We start from the raw sequence: 15,039 nt of genomic DNA on the forward strand, positions 1-15,039 counted from the left end.
AACCCTCTTGCACTGTTGGTGGGAATGTGAACTGGTGCAGCCACTCTGGAAAACTGCGTGAAGGTTCCTCAAAGAGTTAAAAATAGACCTGCCCTACGACCCAGCAATTGCAGTAAAACGCCGGGACACCTGCACCCCAATGTTTATAGCAACAATGTACACAATAGCCAAACTGTGGAAGGAGCCTCGGTGTCCATCAAAAGATGAATGGATAAAGAAGATGTGGTCTATATATACAATGGAATATTACTCAGCCATTAGAAACGACGAATACCCACCATTTGCTTCGACGTGGATGGAACTGGAGGGTATTATGCTGAGTGAAGTAAGTCCATCGGAGAAGGACAAACATCATATGGTCTCATTCATTTGGGGAATATAAAAAATAGTGAAAGAGATTATAGGGGAAAGGAGAGAAAAGGAGGGAGGGAGACAGGGACATGAGAGACTCCCTATCCGCAGATTGGTGACATCTGCTGCTGTGCAGGTTGTAGCACTCCAGAACCATTGACCTCTTTAGAGAAGCCAGCTCTTCAAAAGACAACAGAAACTACAAGTCGAAATGCCCTCCAACACATTTTGCAGGCAAACTGGACAGAGCACCTTCACCTGTCCTGAAACAGAGCCACTTTTACTCAGGCTTCCACCTTAAAGCTTAGAAATAATTGAAAGTAAATGTCTAAGATTTCAAAGACCTAGTGAAATTGATGCCTGTGGAATAGAATGATTCCTCCTCCTCTTGCTCCTCAAAAAAAAAAAAAAAAAACAAATATATATATATATAATATTTTTTATCACACCAAATATCACCAATTTGGGTGATATTCCCCCAAAAGGGAGACAGAACATGAGAGACTTCCTAACTCTGGGAAACGAACAAGGAGTGGTGGAGGGAGGTGGGCAGGGGGATGGGGTGACTGGGTGACAGGCACTGAGTGGGGCAATTGACGAGATAAGCACTGGGTGTTATGCTATATGTTGGCATATTGAACTCCAATAAAAAAAAATATACAAAAAAAAAGAAGTCAGTACATGATCAACATTTAATAGAACTTGCAGAGTGAGTGAATATACTCACTAAGAAATAATTCTATTAAATTACTCTAACCTATAAAATTAATAAAATCCATAGACAAATTTATCGACAACCATAATGAAAGGCATTCTATGGTGATTTCCAGAACAGAAGTACCCAGAAAAGGTGCTATATGTGCACCATGAACATTTGAGAAAATGCCAGGTGGAAAACCCAGTTAGTAGAGGTTGACATTTGACCTGAACCTTGACTTCTGGTCTAACAGAGATGGGACAAGAAGAAAGAAAGGTACACATTAGAAATGGAAATTACTGTGAAGAAGTGAGAAAGTGCCACTTAAATATGGCTTTGAACAGGAGCTTCATGGATGAGAGGAGGAGATTAGTCTAAATCAAATTACAAGGACTTTGAATGCCACACTACGGAATATGCATGTGTTTTGTGACTAGTGAGAAGCCACCGGAGGGTTTTAAGCAGACGAAAGATCAAATCAAGTATATACTTTGGGTAGCAAATTGAAAAATCAGAGTTTGAAAGCTTAAAAGCTGAAAAGCCAGTAGGGAACTTATTGCAGCAATAATAGAGAGCTGGCTGTGTGTGCAGAACAGAGAGAATGACGTGAGAGACATTTGAGAAGAAAATTCTTGTCTGTGTGTTTTAAGATGTTGTAAATGACTGATACCGCATTTCTGGAAATTACAGCTCTTCAATATAAAAACGCCAGAACCTGTGAACACTTCTCCAAGTTACCTGATAACTTTGCTAGCCATTCCTCAACATCAAACACAGACTTCTTAGAACAAGGCTGGACTTGTTATAAAAAAGCAACTTAGGTGGGGCGGGGGATGGGGTGGCGTTGGGGATACTGGCTGGCTCAGTCAGTAGAGCATGTGACTCTTAATCTCTGGGTTATGAGTTCTAGTCCCATGTTGGGTGTAGAGATTACTTAAAAATAAAATCTTTAAAAAAAGAAGAAGAAGAAGAAGGAAAGAAAGAAAAGAAAAATGGCTTTGGTTTCATCAGTCACAACTGCTGAGCACCACAAAGAACAAAGAACCAGAAAGTCTCACACCATTGGGGTAACAGTCCCTCACTGGGTGGGGCTAAAATTCATACTGCAAGTCGTGTGGGGCACTCGGGGAGACCTATGTTCACTTCTGAATCAAAGAGTTGCATTTATTTACATTCTGTGATTTCAAGGATATGCTTTTAGCTGATGACTCTTGGCAGTCACATGAGGAAATGAGCAGCCATTAGAACTGAACAATGTGGAAAAACTTCACCAAACTGCATCCTGGACCTTCGTGCCCAGGTGGAGTGCCTCGATACCACCAACTTCCCTTATGGATAAATGAGTCTTCTAAAATGCAAAACGTGGTGGTGGGGAGGGAGCATTAAATAGCACACATTTTATTTGCCGAAAAAACTCTGCAAATACTTCATGGCAGGAAAAAGAGTACACGAGGGGAGCTCTAATTAAGCCTTCCACATCCAAGACTCCAGGGCACTTACCCAACACACAACTGGAAATTTAGTGCAATTAACTGTACTGATATTTAGGGGCTTAAAGTTGAATAAACAAGCTAGAGTCTGGTGTGTGGCAACTATCAGAAGAATAAAGTAAAGAGAACCCTGGGCGGGGGAGGGGGAGGAGCAGGCTGGGGGTGGGGGAGGGGCATAAAGGCTTTAATCACCATCAATCCTCTAAACCCTCATCATGCAGGCTAACTCACATAGGTGTGTGTGCTTCCTAATGGTCTTCTTCCATTTGTCTGCTTGACATCTAGTCAACATCCAATGCACCTGTCTACTTCAAATCTTATTTTGGAAGGATGATGAGGAGAAATCAATGTTACGGTCATCCTTCTTCTCAGCACTCCTTTTAACCTCTGCTTCTGAGACCCATGGCCCTGATGAACTGAGACTTGGAAGTCAAGCAGACCGGGTTTAAATAGTCCTCCACAGTGGGCACACAGCAAAATCACCTGGGTGATTCTGGAGTCATTCTTGATTCAAATGTGCAGCCAGCATTGAAAATCCACTTTTGCAGACACACTAGAATGTTAGCTTCCGTCCCTCTTCCTGCTGCGTGTTCCTGTTTTCCAAATCACAGAAAAATGCCTTCCCTGCCCTCCTCCGTCCATCGTCCATCGGAGCCTCTCCATAAATTGCTTTCCTCAACTTCAACTATTTCCCTCTCTGGGCCTGCTCCAGTCCACGGTACCTGATAACCCTCACTCTTCTTATTGATTTACTTATTTTTACTTACTTGGAGTTTATTACAATTGCTTTGTTTTGTTTTTCTAGCATAGCACCTGGCACAGATTAAGCATTCCCAGAAAAATTAGCTTCCTGCTTCCTTTAGGTTGGAAAATTTAACTTCTAATCACAATAAGGTATTAAAGTTGGTCCCTTGAAGGCAAAATAAACAAATATAGGGAAGTCACAAACATTCCAGACTCTTAAAGAGCCCTTATATTCACTTTCTTCACTCTAGAGTTGCCAATTCCCTCCTACAGGAGCCATAAAAATAATGGCTTGCTATGAGCCAGGCATGTTTTAAAAGTTTGACATCTATGAACTCATTTAATCCCCAAAACTACTGAAAGATGTAGGTCCTAATTTGATTGGCATTTTACAGATGAGTAAACCGAGGCACAGTGAGCCACACAGATCATACCCAGGAAGGAGTTAAGTCAGAAACCTAAGCTGCCTGCCTCCCAAACCTGCACTTAACTCACCCTATTACATATTAGCAATTCTCATTATTTGATGACTTTAAAGTTCCCATAAATAGTAAATCAGTGAATACTAAACCATTGCTCCAAGGGGAAATACAGCCCTGTATTTCCTACAAGCTTCTGATCATACTATCTCCATCAACTAGTCAATACATACCCTCATTTCATGTGTGTTTCTGTTTAAAGATATCTTATTTCACACATACTATTGATTCATTAACATTGAGCTCATAGCCAACAGCACTATAACTCAGGCCCAAAGTTTATCTAACACACGTACTTTCCACAGCCTTGATCAGACACATCACAGCCTTCTTGCACTTAGGAGCATTAGCCAGCACTTCAGCATTAGGCTTGGGAGTCATTTTAAACAGCAAAGTTACCAGCAAAAAGCATAAAAATTTAAAAACAAAAACAAAAAACGTGGCACCACACAGACCTGAACAGGATACTTGTTTACAACAGAAGATCTGACACAAGAAGGCAGAGAGTCACCTTGTTTGACCTCATCTGGGAACATGCATGTCAGATGACTCAAATTTTTCACTACTCTCCACATGTCTGAGAGTGATGCAGAAAGTGCCATGAATTCTGATTTGGGGGTTACAAATAAATTTTAGTGAGGAGGCAAATTCGTAAAGATGGAATCTGCAAATAATGGGAATCAACTGTATGTGGAATACCCGTTGGATTTCTAAAAGTAGAAACTTTTATTCCTGAGAGAGGGGTATTCACAAACTCCCCATATTCCTCCAATCCCATCTAAAGATCCACTCTTGACAGGCTATTTTCCCACAAAGCAACCTGAGCAAATCACTATTGGTGCTTCCTACCTGGCACCGGCCATTCACTCAGCTAAAAGTTGCTCAAGACTTCCATGTGCCATGCACTGCTTAATGCTGAGAGAAATGTAGTGAATAAGATATGGTCTCTGTCTGGACCAATGCTCAGGGATTAGAATTCAAGAGAGTTCCAAAGGTCCCACAAGTTTTCCAGATAACTAAAGAAAATAACTTCTCAGTGTAATTAAATTGTATCTTGTACTCAAATTAGAATGTACATCCTTTCTCTCTGGATTGCTTGAAATATTCCAGCAGAAATAAATACAACCATTTTTATGGTCTTCCAAGAAAAAACAGATGTAACAGTTAACATAATGGACCCCTAAAATCAATTATGTTTCTGACAATGTTGTATTGTGAAAATCTTACAAAAGCAAAAAGCAAAAACAAAAAAAAAGCACAATTTAAAATACTCTCCTCATACAAATAAAATGAATCACAGATGTACCACCTATGCCTATTGGAAAAGCAACAATTTTTTTGTTTTTGTCGCCAGAATCAGAAGTTCCAATCAGCTTCAACTGCCACATGGATCTAGAACCCTGAAACAGGAGAGAGTGGTCCAGGTCGCACTTCACCAAATATACATTCAGAAGACTGGGGCCTTAGGACTCTACCCATTCATGCAAGGAGATTCCTGGCAACTGTGTGCTAACACTGATACGTGAACTGCTCAGAATATAAAAATGCATTCTATTTCACCTATGCCACTGATGAGCTACACAATTTCACAATTTCAAGGTAGTCAAATGAATGAATCCATGAATGAGTTGTCAAAGCAAGTCCACTAAGTGAAAATTTCTTCCTGTTCTGTTTTGTCTTAAGCTTAGAGACAAGGGAAAAAATGCTTTTAAAATTTTTAATGTAGGGACGCCTGGGAGACTCAGTGGTTAATAGTCTGCCTTTGACTCAGGTGGTGATCCCAGGGTCCTGGGATCGGATCGAGTCCCACATCCGGCTCCCCGCAGGAGCCTGCTTCTCCCTCTGTCTGTGTCTCTGCCTCTGTGTGTGTGTGTGTGTCTCTCATAAATAAAAAAATAAAATATTTGAAAAAGAAAAAACTTTTAATGTAGCTAATGCTATTCTGGGTGATACTTAACACCCCTGGCTTTTCCGTGCTAGGTAGGAACTCTATTGAACTCTGTTCCAAATTTCATTAAAATAACAGAAGAAACAGGTCAGTAAAGAAATAAACCAGGAAAAGGAGGGGGAAAAAAATCTGGGAATACGTAGACGGGGCAACTAAAACAAGAAAAAAGAAAAAAAAAAAGGAAGAAAGGAAGGAAGCAAGCTTGATAGGGGAAAAGAAGCCAAAAGGAGTTTAAAGAACCTTAGAAAACAAAGCAAAGAGAAAAGAAAATATGAAAACGGACTACCACGAAAAAAAATTCAGCAGAGGAAAGAGGAAATATGCCAACGTAAAAATTACTATTTCTAACATCATTTAGTTGCAGGAAATTAAAAGAAAATTGTCTTTTACTTGCAGGGTCTCAGAAAAAAATCTCAAATCTTTCGATGAGAAAAGTGAGTCCAGTTGCCAAGAACACTGCCCAAGAAGCAGTGCCCAGCACGCCCGCGTCGGCTGCGGGCTGCCAGGCCCTCCGCGCACCGCCGGGGAACAGGGAGGAGCACCCCCGGGGAGGATGCAGGCTGGAGTGGGAGCAGGGAGCCCAGGGAGGCTTTGGGACCAGACAGCTCTGCAGCTTCCTTCCAGAGCTCCATGGACGATGGATGTGAGTGTGTGAACACTAAATCACAGAGGCCATTTGCTCCCCCTAGGAACTAACTACATTTGGGGAACTCTCAAAAAAGAAGAACCCGATCTGGGTTTACCCAGGACTTATTTGGAAATATCTAATCCTGAACATTTTTCAGTTAGCTTCATTAGCTTTAAGTGAATGTCTATAATTTTCCCAAGGCATAATTCACAGAACGTAGAAAAATACATGACAAAGTAGCCTACTATCTCACCCACGGTAACACATTTCATTAAAGCAGATGTTATGGGAGTAGACTGAGGACCTAATTTTGTCCATCTAAAAAGGAGACATAAAAAAAAAAAATCCAGGCTTGTTTGGATTTTTCTTTTTAAATTTCTCATGTAGTACTTATTAGAATTATGGTATTAATATTATTGATAACATCAGTAATTGACTATTACTCAATTGACATTGATTGTTTCTTAAATTATAACTACGCAAAAATAGATGAAGTACATTAAAAGGATTTGATTTCTGAGTAGGATACACATCTCCAGGCTATATAACAGGCATCTAGAACTACTGCCTACCACAGTGGACACCAGTACTTTCTTGCCACCCTGTCACCATCCTCATCCTCACCACCACTATGATTCCTCCGTCATCCCACCATATCACTTACAAGTGTCAGTCACCTCATTTTCTATTTGACCTAGCTTCTTGAAATTATTACTTTACCAAACTACATAAAATTTCATCAATTGGGACCAAAATACTTGTCTTTTCTATCTTTCATATATTTAATAGGTTCTAAACATACACATATGATTGAAAATGTTGATTAATGCCAAGCTTCCCTCAGAATCCCTAATAACATCCTGCAAAGTGCAGAACTCGGTAATTATGGTTTCTTCCCTCTCGAGATCGAGAATATCATAAAGGTGCATCCTTAACCTCCAGCCCACTGAAGTCTTCAGATTTCAGAGGGCAGCAGGGGGTTATGTTTTAGGAGCACAGCAGAGAACAGCTCACACACACCTTTTTTTAAAAGGGGTATTATCTATCAACTCATTGGCAGAGTTTAAAATCTAAAACAAAACTATTTGATGGCTTTGATGGGCTGCCTCATTTCTATAAAATCCCTCACAGTTTCACTTTGGTTGCTTTGTGTTTGAGTGGCTGTATTTTGGGGATTTATAAATCATCTTTCTCTGGAGTGTGCATCTTGGTTCTGAACAGTTGTGGCTATCCTGTTTTCCTTCTTCAAAAAGCAAACGGAGTCTTGGAATTAAACTAAATGACTAACTTGTCCTATCCAGTCAATGTATCCTGGAAAAGGAGGGAACACACTTAGTATGCCGTTCCTTGTACTGCGTTCTTCTAAAGTTACATTAAAAATAATACTGATGTCACAAGGAGGAGTCAGATGTATTCATTTTGTGCTGAGTGGGTATTTTAGAAAAAAATATAATTACAATTAATAAATTTCCTTATGTAAAACTATTTTCATATAATCAGGGTTTTGATTTTTTTAATGTATCTACAAATAAATGTTATTTATGATAACCCAGGCTGCAAACAAATGTTGCAGATTTTAATAAAGATTTTATTTAAATTTGACTTCCACAGAAAATGATTTCACATTGTCATTAATTAATATTTGTAATGAAACTCCTGAGCACTTAAATCTTTCCTTTCCTACTACCTTTTAGCTTGCAAAAGCACTGGAATGAATATTAATATGTGAAAGAAATAATAAAATGTTGAATGCTTGTGTAGCTTATGTACTACCTTCCTATACATGATCCACTTGACAAAATTATTAATATCTTATCATTAACAGAAACCATGTCATCTTTTATAGTTTTTCCTATATCTGTTGTTCCTGTCATTGTTGATATCTTGCCCCTGTCTTTTATGTTCTTAAAACAATAAGAAACCCAAATGCTAAATCTGAATTTTCCCAAACGATGAATGTCATATCCGAAATACATTCACAAAAGCAATCCAAGGATCCAAATTAAATGAGTGTGAGAAAGAAGATTAGAATAAGTGGCAATTATCCTTCAGGGGCTTTCTACCAAACAGGTACAAGCCACATGGAGTAGGTGAAAATGAAACGGGGATTCAAGATGTGAATCCATTTTTCAACCTAAAATACATTCATTCCCAAGGCAATATGTGGTTCCTTCCCTAAACCAACACAAAATGTCAGGTGAACAGTAACAACTCAAATGAATGAAATAAGTAAGAACAGACAGAAAGAGTGCTAAAATATCACCGAAATACAAGGAAAGAATTACTGGAAACTTGAAAACTAGCTCTTCAAATCTCTCTCTAGAAATGAGCCTTATTTAAAGTTGAGACATCGTTTTTAAATGATGGCCAATGAACACATATTCAAAATATGCATACAGCCAACAGGCAAATTCCTACGACATTGATTTTGATGCTAAAGATCTGTGTGTTTGTCAAGTTTTGGGGGGAGAAGTGGGTACAATTTAGCCTTTAAGAATACTGAGTAGTAAAAAAAAAAAAAAAGAATACTGAGTAGTAAAACTGAAATGAACACGGAGCACTAAATACTTAATCTGAATTTTTAAAAACACGGTGGAAATAATATATTTCATCTTTAGTTTTATTTAAACCTCCTAAGTTGTTTGAACACTAAGAAGGCACTGAGGATAAGGCAATTCTCATTTACCTTCATCAGGAAATTTTAAGTAATACACCTTGCAAAGCCACAGCATGCCTGCTTACAATGTATCCCCTCTCAACAATTTGTTGGGGCACATGACAATCTTCCTCACATATGCCCAGGGTAGTTTTACCTATTGCATTTCTTTATACCGATATGGCTGGACATTATGGCCATTAGAATAAAGTAACCATAGCATCTTAATGCTAAATAATATGAACTTCACATAAATTCTCTGAACATCCCAGTGGGACATTCAAGTAGACAATTCACATGACAACACCATTTTACAAATGGAAAAGTTAAGAATTAGAAGTAATAAAGCTTACTCCAACTGGCCTGAAGACATCAGCTAATTTATAGGGGGAAAATAAAGACAACCAAAATACCTTTTTGGTTTGTGTAGCTAAAACAACTAGTCACTTACCTAAATTTTTTTTTGTTTTTTACTGACCATAACATGTTAGGCCTCCAACTTTCAAATGTCCATGGTAAGAAATACATTTTATATCGGAGTCAGCACATAAAAGCATATATAATTAAAACAAATTTTCAGGAAACAAAATCCACCCTTACTAAATATTATGCCCTCCGATATTTTTTATTATATTCTTTTCTATTTTATTCCTTAAAAAGAAAAAAAAAGTGTTCCAGACTCACTAAGCTGATTTCATGATCCCCTGGATCATAACAAGCAGTTTGAAAACACTGCTTTCAACCCCCAAAACTTTGATAACTACTGAAGACAACAGATGGTTTCTAAAAGAGCTTAATCGATTTTTTTCTTTTTACCCAGAGTTATTCAAACAGGAAAACTGAGAGGGCAAAAATACTAAATAACATCTGTCCATTTGAAACAACACTTGCATAGTGTCAACTCTTCCTCCCTGGCTACCCAGAAGCCAAATTCAAACCAAAGAGTAAGGATGTTATAGGAAATAAACTGCAAAGGGAAAATCATTCTAAAACTGAGTTTCCACGTTAAAATCCATTGTATGAGTTTTTAACTTTATTATTCAAGTTCCAGGTCATTTTTTTCATTATCCTAAACATATTTGAATATCATCTAATGCAAAAAGTTTAAGATGGGGCATATTATAGTGATATTATTTGCCACTGGGATGATGGAACAATTTTGAATTAAATGTGGTCCCCTCTTTATTTGACCATGCTCACTTTGTAATTATTAGCAAGCAGTAAATAATCCACCGAGGAGCAGTCTCATTAGCACCCATTGAAATTCAGTAGGATTAATTTGCAATAAAAGAACTGAAAATTAAATGGAAAAGAAAATAGTTTCTGTAGTCCACCATAAGGTTATGGAATTCACATCATACCAGTGCCTTCCTTCACATCAAGGAGTTTAAAAGGTTGTGTGAATAAGACTTAATTGTTATATTTTGTTCTCACACTTAAAAAAAAAAAAGTGAGCAGAATAAATTCTATTTCTCTTTCCATTTTAAGCCTGAATTTTAACAAGTAAAATGAATTTGAAATATGCCAACTTTTTAAAAGTTTTGTTCATTCTTCATCTTTTAAGTAATAACTCAGTCTGAACCTGTCTGGCTGTGGGATGCTCTAAAGTCCTCCGAGGAGGCCAAAGGTTATGGGATATGTTCAGATACCTGAAGAGTGTGCCCTTTGATATTCTCTGGGGCCAACCTGCACCTTCTTCCTGTTTCTTCTGCTATGAATATCTCTGGAAATAGAACAGTGAATAGAAAAGAGTCCACTGCTTGCAATGCAGAAGAAGGGTCCAGGTGAGACAGGGAGGCTAGTGCAGACACCAGTCTGCAGTCTGGCTGTGCCCAACTCAGCACCCAGCCACGTGGGTGTCCTGAGGCTTTGCAAACCCACTCCAGAGTATATCTGGCCATTGGGTGCCTAGGGCACAGGTGTTCATCAGAATCATCCACCTAAGCCCTCCCAAGGTCCATCAAGAAGAGAACAGAGGAAACTGTCCAAGGTAGGTAATGGGAGAGGAGAGGGGAGGGGAGGGGAGTATAAAATCCTTGGAGGTGGGGGTGGGGGACATCAGGACACAAAATACTGGCCACTCAAGTCACAAACGTGTCCTGTGTGTGCTGGGCTTACTAACACTTCGACAGCAACCAAGAGGCACAGAATCGCGCGCTGACCCAGAACACCATTCCCGGGGCACGCTCTGTCGGGTAGGCCAGAACTGTAACTTCGCTGGCAGGGGAGTTATTTCAAAACACTCCTCGATGCGGCATGTTTTCAACCCACAAGACACCTATAAATTTTCGGCTGTCAGTAGTCCTATGCCAGCAATCTGCTCCGCCACGGACCCAGCCAGATAACTCAGAAATCAGAAACTCATTAAGTAAGACTCCTTCAACTCCTCTACGGCTCTTCTAAGGAGCAATCCTAAAGCCCTGGAGCTTGGGATGGAGAGGAGGGGGGGTGGGGGGTGGGGTGGGGAGTAAGTGCTAGCATTGCTTACTAAAACAAACAAACAAAAAAAACCATTGTCATCATAATAATAGCGCGCATATTTCCAATCAGAAATGCTGGATGAAAGAAGATTTCGCAAGCACATTAAAAACCATTTCAAAATAATAATAATAATAATAATAAATTAAAATGAGCTCCGCTAAACCCCCCCACCCACCACACACACACACACACACACACACACACACACACACCCCTCCAACCTTAAATACCAAAGCGGGGCATTCACTAGGAACTCCAAGAGCTTTGCGTTTATTTGCTTTGGGGTCTTCCTCCCCCTTCCCTGCCCCCCTCCCCCAAAAAATAAGCGCAGCCCTGTACGGTTTTCCAGAATGAGTTTGGAAGCCCACGGGTTTTCAGATTTGCCGCTCATGCAGATGGGGAGGGGGGTTGGGGGTGGAGAATACGGTTTTCCTCCTGCTGCCAAGCGAGAGAACTCGGCTCCCTCGAAGATGGGCAAAGTCTCCTCCGCCCCCGCCCGCTGCCCCGCGCCCGGCCCCAGGGCCCCGCGGCCTGCGGCTGCTCCCGGCCGCGGGGGCGCAGCTGCCACCCCACGAGGCGCGGGCGGCGCGGATACCTGTAGAAGGCGGGCGGGCCGGCCTCGCGCACCGCGTAGCCGCTCGGCTCGTTCTCCAGGTAATAGGGCACCTGCTGGCCGTGGGGGTGCACCCCCAGGAAGGGCGAGAGCTGAGGCGGCGGGTGCAGCAGCACCAGCGGGCTCGGGGACACGCTGTTGAGCGGCGGGAAGCCCCCCAAGCCGTTGGCGCCGAACGCCTCGGACCCGGGCCCGTAGCTGAGGCCCGACTGGCCGTAGAGGGGCGCGGGCGCAGGGGGCGCGGCGTTGAAGTCGTAGGCACCCCCCTCGGGGTAGTTGTACACGGCGGGCTTGCTGCTGTCCACGTACACCTCGCCCAGGGGCCGCTCCAGGGGGATCTTGAGCTGCGGGCGGTTCAGGGTGTCCAGCTCGGGCCCTTGGATCTGGTGCAGCAGGGCCATCCCGGACGCCTTGGTGTGGAGGGTCATGGTCATGGTCCGCGGCGGCGGGCAGGGCGCGCTCCGTCCCCGGGCGCGGCGGGCGCTCAGCAGCCGGCCGGCCACCTGGAAGAAGAGCACAGCCCGCTGTTAGAGGCGGCGCCGCGCAGGTCCCGCGGCGGAGAGCCTGGCCCTGCCCCGGGAGCCGGAGCCCTGCCCCGGGAGCGGAGCCCGCGCGTCCCGCGGAGCCGGGCTGCAGGGCTGCAGGGCTGCAGGGCTGCAGGGCTGCAGGGCTGCCGGGCGCAGGGCGCGCTCAGCCGAGTCCCGGCTCCCGGTCTCCAACTTTAAGTACCGGTCTCCCGCGCTCATATGCATTACAAAGGTGCTGGAAGCCGGCCAGGGGCTGTTGCCTTGCACTGACATTGGTTTAAACATCACTCCCGGGCGCGCAACTCGTTTTGGAGCGATCCCAAAAAAACCAGCTTCCCTGAACTTTACTTTACTGGTCGCCGCTGCAGGGAGGCTACAATTCACCGCAGGAGGGCGGGGGCGCAGAGGGATCTCCTAAAGGTGGCCTGGGGAAGACGACGTGTACGACAAACTCGCAAGACCAAGGCAGGGGCCGGCTTTCTCCACCGCGCTGCCTTATGTGCCCCCATGCCAGACTCCAATCTATCTCTGTTTGTCTCTCTTTCTGTTTGATCCACTCTCCTAGTTGGCTGGGAATACGTGGTGTGTACATAGAATGACCCTGGGGAGGGCCACTCTGTAACTGAGATATGGCAGATAGAGTGGGGTGTGCGGTTGCATGTGCAGCCAGCCACAGACAGCTATATTTAGCAGCTGCAGGGACTGAGAGGAGAGAGACATCTGGGGAGAAGAGGGGAGGAGATTCAAGGTGTACCTGTAGGAAGAGCCGCACTTTGCAATCAGCAGAATGATGCCAGCCCTCAGTTTCCCCATCTGCAAAATTGCCCTAGAGTGGTCCCTCCTAGCCACCTTTCTGAGATGCTCCCAGCCTGACTTGTATGTTTGTGTTGGACCGCGGTACTGTACTAGCTCCCATTATGAATTCTCATGTGAATGATGATTCACAAAAACCTTTGGTTAGGCACACATGGGTGTTCGTGTCTTCCACAGGTTATGCAACCAAAACTTCAGAAAGCTAAATATGAAATGTGACCTTTTCATACAAAATGTAACCTCAGTTCATTAACCGGATCTTTGGCCACTATGTTACACTGTGGGTCTAACCAACAAATTCGGAAATGCAATGCTACGTTTCTGTTCTTTATTCCTGCAATTCAACCTTCTCCATTCACTTGGCTAGGATATGCAGAGTCAGATATTCAGGAATATCAGAAAAAGGAATAGAAAAAAGTTTTGAACTGAATTAAAATCTAAACATGCACACCAACACAATATATATGTACGTATTCACACAAGAGGTGGCAAATATATTGTGCACCCACAATCTTGGAGAGTCTATACTTTCCTAATAAACTTCCCTTGCCCCAGCCTAATAGACTCTGATACAACTATCTGATATGACCATTAATGCTTTGCTTTAATTGCTATCCCAAACACCCAACAGACTACCTAACAAACATTCATGGCACACATAAATGCCACAGTTACTGTGACTAACAATATTTTTTTTAATCTTTTTATACTAATAACTACACATTTTACCTGGTTCTTACAAGAACAAACAGACCATTTCTGGACAGTATGCAGAGTCGTTGGTTTAATAGGAAGACAAAATTGAGCTTAGCATCAATAACCATAGATTGTAAGCAAAGAAAGGGTTAAAAACACATTAGGTAAATCACAGATATTTCTCTTTATGGTCAGCAACCATTACTTTCCAAAGCAATTTTTTTTACAGATGATTTCGTTCCCATAAATCACACTTTCAATTTTCAAATGTCTTTTCTAAGCACATACAAAAAGCACTTCATAGGGCTCTTAAAAATCTGCACCCACCAAATTATACATAAATTACACAAGGAATCCTACAAGTCCTGGAAGAAAAAGGAGATGCACACATAGACCCACTGAAAACAGCAAATCCTCATCTCCTTGCTAGGATACAGACACTGGCCAGAAAGGTAAGTTGCTTTCTCAAAATGCTAAAGCTACAAAGAGAGAAATCAAAACAATCCTACCCTGCTGGATCAAGAGCGTCTTTCCAGAAATGTTCCATGGGCTTGTAGAAGTCAAGGGCTGAGGCAGTGAGAAGGAAGGAAGGAATGTGCTCGCATGTGCGTGTAGCTCCGTGTGTGAGCGAGGCAGAGCGTGTGTGGATGTGTTTGTGTGTGGAATGGCAGGGATTCGGGAAGCAGCCAGTAGGCAGGGCACTTGGCAGCCCCTCCCGACAAACACAGCAGCTGGGCTGCTGCAGGGAGCTGGATGAATGGCAGTGGGGAGTAAGGAGAAGCTTGCTGTCTGCTCATGGAGAGCAGAGTGGCACAGCTAGAGTCAGCGTTATTGGGGAGAAACAAAACCCCAGCCCCATTTGCTCCTTATCCTTGGAGCCTGGAAAGCACCCCGTGCTTTCTGCTGCCACCCTATG

At 42.5% G+C, this 15,039-nt stretch overlaps 1 protein-coding gene across 6 annotated transcripts in view; it reads right to left on the reverse strand.

Moving 5' to 3' along the window:
• Positions 1–15,039, reverse strand: part of ESR1 (estrogen receptor 1) — a 374,345-nt gene that overhangs the window by 262,343 nt on the left and 96,963 nt on the right. For 4 of the 6 annotated variants that reach the window (XM_072767773.1, XM_072767754.1, XM_072767765.1 and 1 more), the window contains exon 2: positions 12,070–12,590. In XM_072767773.1, the coding sequence (XP_072623874.1) occupies positions 12,070–12,521 (452 nt within the window). In that variant the 5' untranslated portion in view covers positions 12,522–12,590. Of the gene's footprint in view, positions 1–12,069; positions 12,591–14,632; positions 15,005–15,039 lie in introns of those variants that run through there. The other 2 variants (XM_025998015.2, XM_072767751.1) reach the window with 2 other exon arrangements.

This window comes from Vulpes vulpes, chromosome 1, assembly GCF_048418805.1.
Source record: "Vulpes vulpes isolate BD-2025 chromosome 1, VulVul3, whole genome shotgun sequence".
In the NCBI taxonomy this organism is placed as follows: Eukaryota; Metazoa; Chordata; class Mammalia; order Carnivora; family Canidae; genus Vulpes; species Vulpes vulpes.